This window comes from Daktulosphaira vitifoliae, unplaced genomic scaffold (genome assembly GCF_025091365.1).
Source record: "Daktulosphaira vitifoliae isolate Bord-2020 unplaced genomic scaffold, ASM2509136v1 Scaffold_3, whole genome shotgun sequence".
NCBI lineage: Eukaryota > Metazoa > Arthropoda > Insecta > Hemiptera > Phylloxeridae > Daktulosphaira > Daktulosphaira vitifoliae.
The window spans coordinates 23,581,555-23,593,470 of NW_026099574.1; the positions used below are offsets into that span (position 1 = coordinate 23,581,555).

The 11,916-nt window shown below is 27.4% G+C and overlaps 2 protein-coding genes across 3 annotated transcripts in view; both read left to right on the top strand.

The window, feature by feature from the left end:
• LOC126903262 (ruvB-like helicase 1) overlaps positions 1–6,995 on the top strand; it is an 11,353-nt gene extending 4,358 nt beyond the window's left edge. The window contains exons 5-9 of one of the 2 annotated variants that reach the window (XM_050681360.1): positions 274–442; positions 517–715; positions 915–1,109; positions 6,424–6,595; positions 6,729–6,995. In XM_050681360.1, coding sequence (XP_050537317.1) covers positions 274–442; positions 517–715; positions 915–1,109; positions 6,424–6,583 — 723 coding nt within the window. In that variant the 3' untranslated portion in view covers positions 6,584–6,595; positions 6,729–6,995. Of the gene's footprint in view, positions 1–273; positions 443–516; positions 716–914; positions 1,110–6,423; positions 6,610–6,728 lie in introns of both variants that reach the window. The other variant, XM_050681359.1, reaches the window with a different exon arrangement.
• Positions 6,996–8,129: 1,134 nt separating this feature from the next.
• Positions 8,130–11,770, top strand: LOC126903269 (traB domain-containing protein). The gene is made up of 7 exons (XM_050681369.1): positions 8,130–8,481; positions 8,652–8,763; positions 9,911–10,047; positions 10,121–10,260; positions 11,085–11,269; positions 11,333–11,432; positions 11,500–11,770. The coding sequence occupies exons 1-7, from the start codon at positions 8,356–8,358 to the stop codon at positions 11,648–11,650; spliced, it is 951 nt and encodes a 316-aa protein (XP_050537326.1). The 5' UTR covers positions 8,130–8,355; the 3' UTR covers positions 11,651–11,770.
• The last annotated feature ends 146 nt before the right edge of the window (positions 11,771–11,916 follow it).

Here is an 11,916-nt window from a genome sequence, read left to right on the forward strand (position 1 = left end):
TTTTTTTTTTTTTTTTTGACTTTTATTCTTTTTTTACTTAAACACCTTAGAAATACTAAATTTATTACGAAAATATATTTTTTGGAATAAACATATTGTTTTTTTTTTAAGATACCGCTGCATTATAGACCATTGGTTAAGAATATTGTTATACAATACTATTAATATCAATAAAATATAAACAATATTAATGTGTGTTGTTACCAATTCACATCATTGATAGTTATATCATGTATTTTTTTTATTTTTCTTATTTATATTTTAAAACTTCAGGCAGAAGAATATGTACCATTACCTAAAGGTGAAGTTCATAAAAAGAAAGAAGTTATTCAAGATGTTACTCTACATGATTTAGATGTTGCGAATGCACAACCTAAGGGAGGTCAAGACATACTATCTATGATGGGACAACTTATGAAATCAAAAAAGACAGAAATTACAGGTAAAATACCATTATGTAAAAAAAAATTACAATAATTTTGAGTTGAAATTCTTATTACTTCTATTTTTTTATAGATAAATTAAGAAAAGAAATAAATAAAGTTGTTAATAAATATATTGATCAGGGTATTGCTGAATTAGTCCCTGGAGTACTATTTATTGATGAAGTACATATGCTTGATTTAGAAACATTTACATATTTGCATAAAGCTTTGGAAAGTACAATTGCTCCTATTGTAATATTTGCTACTAATAGAGGTCATTGTACTGTGAGGTAAATTAATTGAAATAAATTTGTGCTTTTTTTAACTATACTGTTAGGACATGAAAAAACACAAATTTGCATCCAGTTGATAAGATAGATAGAGTCTATCTTAATGTGTCTAACTTACTAACAGCCTCTTAGTTGTCTTCTTTTGTAGCTCCTAATATATACACAAACTTATTTAAATTTTTATTTGATATTTTGTTAGAGGGACTGAAGATATTATAGCACCTCATGGTATTCCTATGGATTTGTTAGATAGATTACTTATCATCAGGACACTTCCTTATGATCGTGAAGAAATGGAAAGTATACTTAAACTTAGAGCACAAACAGAGGGTCATGTTATTGAAATAGATGCTCTACATTATTTGGCAGAAGTTGGAACCAAAACTACTCTGAGGTATAAATATATTCATTTCTTTAAAATACAAATGTGTATAAATGTTTTAATGTTTTAGCTTCGATGCGAAGCTGAGAAGGTATTGGTTTTACTAAGATGTGTTTTTTTTTGTGTCTGTTACCACTTTTTCTCAGCTCTCACCGAACCGATTTCTTTCAATGATACGTCAAAAAATCACAAATCGTATCTAGTCGAAGACATTACCCTTAAAAATTGAAAAAAATTCCCTCTTTCCCCGTAAAAGGGGGAAACCTCCAAAAAAATTACAAATTTAAAAATCGCTAAATTTAAAAAATTTTTCAATTTTTTTTACTTAAAAGTGCAATAACTTTTTCAAAAATAAACATATCAATATAATTCTTTTTTATATAGATGCATAATATCATTACCTTTCATTTGGTATATTTTTTTCATAAATTTAACCCTTAACCTGCCCACAAGGGGGGATTTAAAATGACAACTTTTTCACAAAAAATTAATTTTTTTAACTTAAATTTTGAAAATGTTCCGGAAGGTCTGACACTTTTATATATATCTTAAATTAAAGCTAATGTAATTTACTTTATTATGCGAAAAAAAAATTTCGGACTTTATTTTATCTTCACGGTGAAAATGGCTACCGAATGCTATTATTGTGTGAAAATTCTCGATTTTATTTTTTACATTTTTAACTTTATAATGCTATGACATATTGAAAAGTGTATGGATCAACATTATTTTTTTATGAGAAATAATATTTTTTAATAATCCCTTTTTCATTCTACATACTTTATCTTAATTAGGATATTAATAATGAACTAGCAGATAATGTAGCTTTTGGAATAATCCACCAATTTTTTAAAATTAAACAGTATCTAAAGATTTGCATCGAAGCGTTTTTTTTTGATAGTGATTTTAATCACTGTCAGATATCATTATACTTGATCCATCTATACTGTGCCGCGACCCCCCTGTGCTGGGTTTTTTATTAATACAGTGATGGGGAATATTTTTTTTTTTTTAGATTACTTATCTTTTAAGACCTATTATTGATGAGATTAATTTATTTTATTATTTTATCAAAGAAATAATTTAAATACAACTTCTTTTAAATATATTCATATCTTCTTCTTCTTCTCCTGGCCTTAATCCCCATTACTTGGGGCCAGCCTCCCTTATCCTAAACTTCCACTTAACACGATCTCTCACATCCTCTACGCTCACATCAGCTGTCCTCATATCGCATACAATAACATCTCTCCATCTCTTTTTTGGTCTTTCTCTACCTCTTCTTCCTTCAACATTCATTCTTACAACTGTTCTTACGGCTTCCGATTATTCTCTTCTCATAACATGACCAAACCATCTAAGTCTATTTTCTCTCATCTTATCCACAATTCATCATTCATTATCCTATCTTTTTTAGCCACTCCACTCATCCATCTAAGCATTCTCATCTCTGCTACACTCATTCTCTACTCTACTTTCTTATCAACCGCCCAACACTCTAACAACCATACATCATAGCTGGTCTCACTACAGTCTTTTAGAATTTACCTTTCAGCCTCATTGGAATTCTTTTATCGCATAAGACACCAGACACTTCTCTCCACTTCAACCACCCGCACTTAATCCTGTGTCTTATATTCTCATCAATACTACCGCTCTTTTGCACAACTGATCCTAAATACTTGAAACTTTCCACCTCTCCAATCATGTCCTTGCTTATTGTCACTGATCTCCTTATTTCACCTACCTCGTGTTCTCCTTTATCAATCTCGTACTTTATATACTCTGTCTTACTACTACTTATTCTTAAATCCTTTTCTTCAAGAGTTTGGTTGGGTTTTCTTCCACGCCTCTAGTCTTCGATTAATTTCCTCACTATTTTCTTCTTTTAACACTATATTGTCAGCAAACAACATGTACCACGGCACCTCTCCTTGTATTTCTCTAGTAATTTCATCCATTACTATAGAAAATAAGTAAGGGCTTAAAGTAGAACCCTGATGCACTTCTACTCTTACCCGAAAACCTTCTGTTACTCCTCCCACACGTTTTACTCTAGTATAACTGCCATCATATCCTCTATTATATTAATGTACCTTTTCGGGACTCCTTTTCTCAATAATGGCCACTTTAGAACCTCTCTCGGCACTCTATCATACGCTTTTTCCAAATCTATAAATATCATACAAAGCTTTTTCTTTTTTTTCCTAAACTTTTCTATTAGTTGCCTCACACTAAATAATGGCTTCATTGTTGACTTACTAGGTATAAATCCAAACTGGTTTTTAGATACTGATGTCTCATTCCTTATTCTCTTATCTATTACCTTTTCCCAAATTTTCATACTATGACTCATAAGCTTTATACCTCTAAAATTTCCACACTCCTGTATGTCACCTTTACCTTTAAATATTGGCACCACAATACTATTCCTCCATTCATTTGGAATTTTCCCTTCTAATAAGATTTTATTTAAAAGTTCCTTCAACCACCTTATGCCAACACCGCCTAATATTTTCCATACTTCTACTAGCACTTCATCTGGTCCTATTGATTTATTCTTTTTCATTGATGCCACAGTCTCCCATACCTCTTTCTCACTAATTAAATCTACCAGTCCCTCATTCCATGAGTTACCCTCTAACGTCTTTTTTGGATACTCCTCATTCAGTAATTTTTCAAAATACTCTTTCTACCTTTTTTTCACATCATCATCACTCGAGAGTACCCTATTATCAGCACTTTTTATACACCTTATATAATGATAATCTTTAGACCATTTCTCCCTTACTTTTGCAAGTTTATAGATTTCTTTTTCGTCTTTCTTTGTTCCTAACCTATTATACAACTCATCATACCTCTTTAACTTCACCTTACTTACTGCATACTTGGCTTCTTTGCACAAGCGTTTGTACTCCATCCAATCTTCTCTCTTTTTGCTCTTCTGCCATATTTTGAATTGCTTTATCTTACTTTCTATGATTTTTTGAACGTCCTCATCCCACCACCGGGTTTCCTTGTTTCCTGGCATTCTTCTCCTACTCTCACCAACAATCTCCTTTACAATATTCTTAACATAACTAGCAAATCTATTCCACACCTCATTTATGTCTCCTTCGACATTCCACACTGGCCTCTCTTTTACCGTCTTAACAAACTATTTCATTTTCCCCTTTCAATTTCCACCAACAGATTTTCGATTATTCCTTCTATTTTTGTATATTCTTTTCCCGGTACACCAAAAATCCATTACCATTAGTCTATGCTGTGTAGTTACACTCTCACCTGGGGGTCTATTTTTGAGCTTGGGCTAATCATTGGCGAATGTTTTAGTACACTAAAACATTAGATTATGAATTTAGTGCACTAATATAAATTCGTATTTTTGAATTTTATTTTTTACCAGTCTAAAAATCTTGCACTAATCGTACATCGTCTAATCTAATGTCATGTCAAACCAATAATTATTAGTGCGATATGTTAAATTATATTGGCTGTACTGTATTTTATATTAATTTTATAGTTAATACTTGATAATATTTATGATAACTACAAAATTCACCCATAAGAAATTTGTCACGAGTTTTTTGTCAGTATTTTTTATTTCAATTTGTGTAATGTTTTACAATGGAGGGGAAAAAAAGTCAATAAGTGTAACTTATGAACAAAAACAATTATTAATTGAATTTGTTCATAAGCACCCAAAATTAAATTCTAAAAAATTTGGACTATCTTTTACCATGAAAGATGCCCAATTATTATGGCAAAATATTACCAAGATTTTAAATGAAACTGTTGGCCCAAAGAAGACACTAACGAAAAATCGTAAAGCTGTTAGTACCTATCGTGACAAAAATTCTATTAAATTTTACTTATTGTTTAGTCAATATTTTGCATATTTTGCGCTCTATACTTAGAGCAGACTTCCTCGATGGAGGTTCTAAATATGGGCGTAGCTCATTAATTAAATTTAATGCAAGAACTTTTGTCAGTCTAAATTTTTGTATAAATGCCCTTTCGGACAAAACAACAGAAAATAACATTTTATTAATGTAAATAGATAATTTTACATATTGTAATTTGTTTTGTAACATACCAATGAACGGATCCTCCACTAAACGAAATTTCATTGTTGAATGGCCATTATCTTCAACTATTTCTAAATTACTAATAACTTGCACATAATTTATATTAAGAAAGTGTTCCATTTTAATATTTAATATTAAATAAATTTGAAAACGTTATAAATATATAAGTTTTCATATGAATATGAATGATAACAGTAACATTAGTATACTAAAATCATAATTAGTGTGCTAGATACCACTCTAAAAAGATCATCTAAAACTTTAGTACACTAATAAATATTTTTTAGCATACCAACATTCAAAAATACGGTTTTTAGTTTCACACTAATAGCTGCACTAAAACGTCATGTTTTAGTATACTAAACAGATTAGTACACCAATATAAAATTCAAAAATAGACCCCCTGGTATAATTTTACAATCTTTTACTCGCTTTACGCTCTCTCTCTTCCACATAAAGTAATCAATCTGATGTATACCTCCCAATCTTATAAGTTATATAATGTTCTTCCCTCTTTCTAAAATAAGTATTAACCACAGCCAGTGGCGTGCTCAGGGGGTAGGTTAGGGGTCATATCCCTCCCCATTGCGTTTTTTTTTCTAGCATCGAGTACCTTACAGCAATAATTAAATAAAGTTGGAATTATTACATTGTATATTTGTATATCAACATTAAATCATATCATACAAAACACAAAATATTAATAAATATTTTAATGAGGCTTGACTTCTAAAGCCCCCTTATTAATCTTTTTCTAATTCTTTTACCCCCATTAAATGTATTTAGTTGTATTAATACCTATTAGTTATGACATCCCTCCCCATTTAAAATTCCTGGGCACGCCACTGACCACAGCAAGATCATACAATACTGCGAAATCTAGGATTCTTTCGCCAGCCTCATTCTTCCCACTAAAACTATACCCTCCATGTACTCTTTCATATCCTGAAAAGGTATTTTCAAAAAAAAATTTGTTTTCGTTTAATCATTTTCAAATATGTTATAGCAATTTAAGTAAAAATATATTGAAATTTGTTTATTTCAATGGTATTTTTTGAGGGATTAACTTCCCTAGTAATCGTGTTAATAGATTCAACTTAAAACTTTTATGGAGAATGACATAATAATAAAAATAAACTTGTCATGGTAAAAACTTTCTCTACTTCATATCAAAGTTAAAAGTATTTTATTTTATTTTTAGACATTAAAATTATTAATTTAATTAAATCAATTTTTAGGTATGCTATTCAATTACTAACACCTTCATCTCAAAATGCTAAAATAAATGGACATAGTTCTATACTACGATCTGATATAGAAGAAACTACATCATTGTTTATGCATGCTAAAGAATCGTCAAAAATTCTCAAAAAATGTGCTGATAAATTCATGAAATAAAATATTATACAAGTATATTTTCTTGAGTATGTGTGTTATTTTTTATAAAGAATTCATTTGTTGTAATAATGTATTCTATCCTAAATTGATTAATAAATAAAAAAAAGTTTAGAAATTAAAATTAAAATTGATTTATTTTTATCAGCACAAAATGTAAACATATTCATGAATCTATCAAACAGACTGCTATTAATACTATTAAGGAAGAACCACACACTTACTACTCACGCTTCTCTAAACAACTTCAAAATCATCCCAATCTATTAATAAAGGACCTATCGATATCCACAGGAAATCCTCGCCATAGGCTAAAAAGGAAATGGTGTTTTAATTTGTTGTAAACTCATTAGTTGCATTAATTCAAAAAAATATATATATAAGAAATAAATAAATAATCTTTAAATGTTGCTAATAGATGACTTCTTATCAAGTTTACATATATTTACCTTTATCTTATAAGTTTATTGTATTAAAAATTGTTTGGATTGTCTATATAATATAAATAAAAATTAATCCATGAGATTTAGAAAAATAGGGCTACTAAATTTGTTCATTGCTGTATTAAAAGTTGAGATCAGATAGACTTATTGGCTCAGTTCTATAAAACTCATCAATAACGCAACCAAGGATTCCCTGGTTCCAAACCTTCACAGCCAAAATCGTAATAGGAGAGGCGATATAGCAGGAATGAAATTCACCATTTAATGTTTTAAAAGTTATCTGGGGGTCCAGATAATGATAAAATCTTCAAAAAAAATTAGGGAATTTAGGAAATGACTAAGTAATACGAATAAAAATTTCATTATGATCCATGCAATTTTCAAAGTTATTTCTATGTATACTTTGAAATAAATTAAGAATCGATATTTTTTAGTTTAGTTTTTTAGCATAATAATATTTACGACGATTGAGTCAATTTAAAATTTTGATTTTAAAAGCTTCAACCAGTAGCGTAACCCAGCAGGTAGGACCTGGTAGGGCATTGTCACAGGCTGTAGTTAAAGTAACTTAACTCTTTTTCCCAAGCGAGCTATAGGCAAAGATCACATAAAATGTTTTATTTTCAAAAAATTCCAAAAAAAACACCAGTAGAGACGTAGTTACAGAATAAGATTCTGATAGATCTTATCTATTCTAAGACCGAGCCTAATACTGTAGAGTACCATGTCTCTATTTAAACACTAAAGTCTTATAGGTGCAAATTATAAAAGATACAGCCTATACTAAATTTAAAACTAAGTACGCCTATGATTTCAATTAGGTACAATTCGTAATCTTTTGACGCATTGTTAAATAATTTTGTGTCCAAAATGAACGGAGTAGTTATGCGGACAGACAAATAATACATTATGTATTTAAACCATAGATTAAACAATTATGTTTCTTGAATCGACATCATTGAGTAAACATTTAATGACAGTAATACTCATGAAAAGATTATGTTTTAATATTTTAAAACAATTTTGATTATTTAACAGCTGTTTGATAATTGACTAATAAATTTATTTTATAAAAAATATGGACGTGAATACGTTTATGATAAAAAGAAAACTTGTTATGATTGCAACGTGTCTAATACAGTATTTTTATACTTTATATAAAATAAGTACTCCCTCACGATTACATAGATAAATTTATGTATGTGTTAAATACAATCCTATACTCATTTAATGTTTTTGTAAATGTTTAGTTTTTTATTTACAATGGAAGTATAATTATCTTCAAGTTAGTTCTGAGTACGTTTTTGGTAGCTATTCATAATTAATCATACAATGGTTGACGATCAAACATTTAAGTTTCCAGACACAGTAGCAGTTCTCAAGTCATCCAATGGTTCAACAGTTTACTTAGTTGGTACTGCTCATTTTAGTAAAGAAAGTCAAGACGATGTTGCCCATGTAAACATTAAATATTTTAAACTTGTAGATTATTTTATTTAACTAGCTAATTTTACTATCTTAGAGTTTGAACATTTTTAAATATCAACTAAAAATTTTTCCGAATTCTCTGAATACAATAATTTCTACAATTTTATTTAAGAATACTTATAAGTTCACTATCTGTACAGGTAATTAATGCAGTAAAACCTGATGTTGTTGTGATTGAATTATGTCTAAATAGGAAAACAATTCTAACCATTGATGAATCAACAATAGCTGATGTAACAGGAATTACTTTAGGTATGTATATTGTTATTAATCATTATAGCAACATCAAAAAAATTGACTACATCATTTTTAGCTTCGATGCAAAGCTGAGAAGGTATTAATTTTAATATGATGTTTTTTTTTTTTTTTTTTCTGTTACCACTCAATCTCAGCTCTCACTGGACTGATTTTTATATACAATACGTCAAAGATCACATATTGTATCTAGTCGAAGACATTATCCTCAAAAATTGTAATAATTACCTTGTTCCCTATAAATGGAGAAAATCCTCCAAAAAATTACAATTTTAAAAATTGGTAATTTTTGACATTTTATTTTTAAATGAACAAATCAATATAATTTTTTTTATTTTTAATGATATCTTAGGTATTTCACTATCATTTGATATATTTTTGTGAACATTTGACCCTTTACCTGCCCATAGGGAGGGTTTCAATATGGCAACTTTTTAATAAAAAATTAACTTTTGAAAATGTTGAAAGACTGACACTTTTATATACAAACATTTTTTATTTAAAATTATTGCATCAAGCCCTTTAAATTTTTATATGCGTTAAAAGTAAAGAACTATACAACTATTTTATTATTTTTATAATATCTCCGTAAAAATTACAATATTAAATTATTGAATATCAATTTCATTTTAAATTTAATTACTTTAATTATTCATATATTATAATTATAAATCAAATAACTAATCGGGATAAAATTAAGGGAATAAGAGTTATTGTTGCTTTTGAAATAATCTACCACTTTCTTAAAATTAAACACTATTTACAGATTTGCATCGAAGCGTTTCTTATGATAGTGATTTTAATCACTGTCAGATATCATCTATACTTGTCCCAACTATGCCACTTTTTATGTATAACTTTATTTTTTATTAAGTATAAAGCGAAAGAAATTACTTTAAATTAAATTTAGTTAAGTGTATATCCAAAAGGATATCAATAATTAAAATCCATAAATATAAACCTTATAAAATCAGAATCTATTAAAATCTATATTTTTTAACACATACCTATAAAAAAAAAACCAAAAGAAAATATTTGTTTAAGGCCCTGTTTAAAATTATTTATTTTAATTAAAAAGCTTTAATAAATTGTTATAATAAAGTTGATACTTAAAACAAAAATGTCTTCATTATTTTTCCTTTAGATGGTCTTCGAGGGTCTATAAAGAAATTAGGGCTAACACAAGGAATATTTTATCAACTTATGCTGAACATATCAGCAAATATATCTCGGGACCTTGGTATGATACCTGGTGGAGAATTCCGTAGAGCTGTCCAAGAAGTAACTAAATAATTAATTATTGACTTTAATTTTATTTGTACTTTTTATGTGTTTATAATTTTCCAAATTTTAGGCTAAGAAATACAATAGTTATATTTTCTTAGGAGATAGACCTGTTGACGTTACTATTAAAAGAGTAATATCTATGTTAAGCTGGCCAAAAAGTATTAAACTTTTGTCTCACTTATTGTTTACTTCAGATTTAAAAATTACGTGAGTAATAAAAAAATTCAATTTACTAGATCATTATGTTACCATTGATAATTTTTTATTCACATTATATAAATTTCTACATAAAATTATTAGCAATATTATTAATAAAAAGTGAATGAGTAAAAAAAAAAACTAATAGTCTTAGGAGCAATTACATTTAATAATCATTGGATGTCTAAAAAAAAATTATTTTTAAAAAAGAGATATGATGTTCTCAAAATAGCAAATTGCCCTGGTTTGCGCCTGAATATTGCCTTAAATTAAATATATTATATGCCATATCAACATTTATGATATTTGACTTTTTAATATAATTGAATATAAAATAAAAGTTGTTTATTAAATGAATTAGTTAAAGTTCATTAAATTCTCAATCTCTCAAGGCTTACTTTTTCTTAAGTTAAAATAATTATAATACAAATGAAAACCATTAAAAATATTTCATATTAACTAAAATACTTTGGTTATTTATTTTATTGAAATGTAATTTTTTTTAATTTAATATAAATGGAATAATGTAATACTTAATGTTAATTTTGTGGAAGGGAACAAATTTGAAGTTTTTTATAATGAAATGCCCTATTTTGAGATAAAACACTCTTACAATGACAGCTCCATAAATACATTACACTTACAATGACCAAAAACTGGCTAGTGTTAAATAATTAAACTTGATTTGAAATATTTTCTTATATATTTACATATTTTTTAAATATATTATAATCTCTATTATTTAATTTAAATAGTTTTTAATGCCTAAAATAATTACTAAATAAGGAAATAAATATTACATTATTTATAATAGACTCTGTATTTATTTTTAGTAAAGAAGATGTGGAAAAGTTTAAAAATAAAGATTTATTAGAAACTTTAATGTTAGAAATGGCTGCTGATTATCCTGAATTAGAAAAAGTAATAGTTGATGAAAGAGACAAGTATTTGACTCATAGTTTACAAAGTTGTGCAGGTTTTACTATTGATAAAACAGGAGTGCATTTTTTTGATTCAAGTTTGTAATTTATTATAATAATTAATAATTGTTTCATTTCATAATAATATCTAATTCGAACAGGTCCTAGAATAGTTGTTGGAGTTGTTGGTTTGGGTCATATTGCTGGAATTAAAAACTACTGGGAATCTGTAACTGAAGAAGAAATAGCTGAATTAAGCATGTAATTCTAAACTTAAATATTTTTAATTAATAACTAAGTATAATAATAATTAAAAAATTATCTTTAGAATTCCGCCTCAATCAAAAAGTAGTAAAGTTATCAAAGTTGTTCTTAAAGTTGGTGTCTATGGCCTTCTTATATGGGGAATTTCAAAAATTCCAGGAATAAAATCTGTATCACAGACAGCATATAAAGCAATTGCCACCAAATTAGTATAATAAAAATTCATCAAAATCAAGTAATTAATATTACATCTAATAATTTTGTTCACTCTTATAACATTTTTAACCCTTTTAAATAAGTTATCTTTCTTAAAATAAAAAATCTTATTCAAAATATATGCTATTTTTTTTTTAATTAAATAATTCCAATTTCATCTACTTATTTGAATGATTCAAATTAATTATTATTAATTCTAATTAATAAAATTAATTATTTTCTTTTAAAAATAGTATAATTATAATATTAAAAATAAATTAGTTTT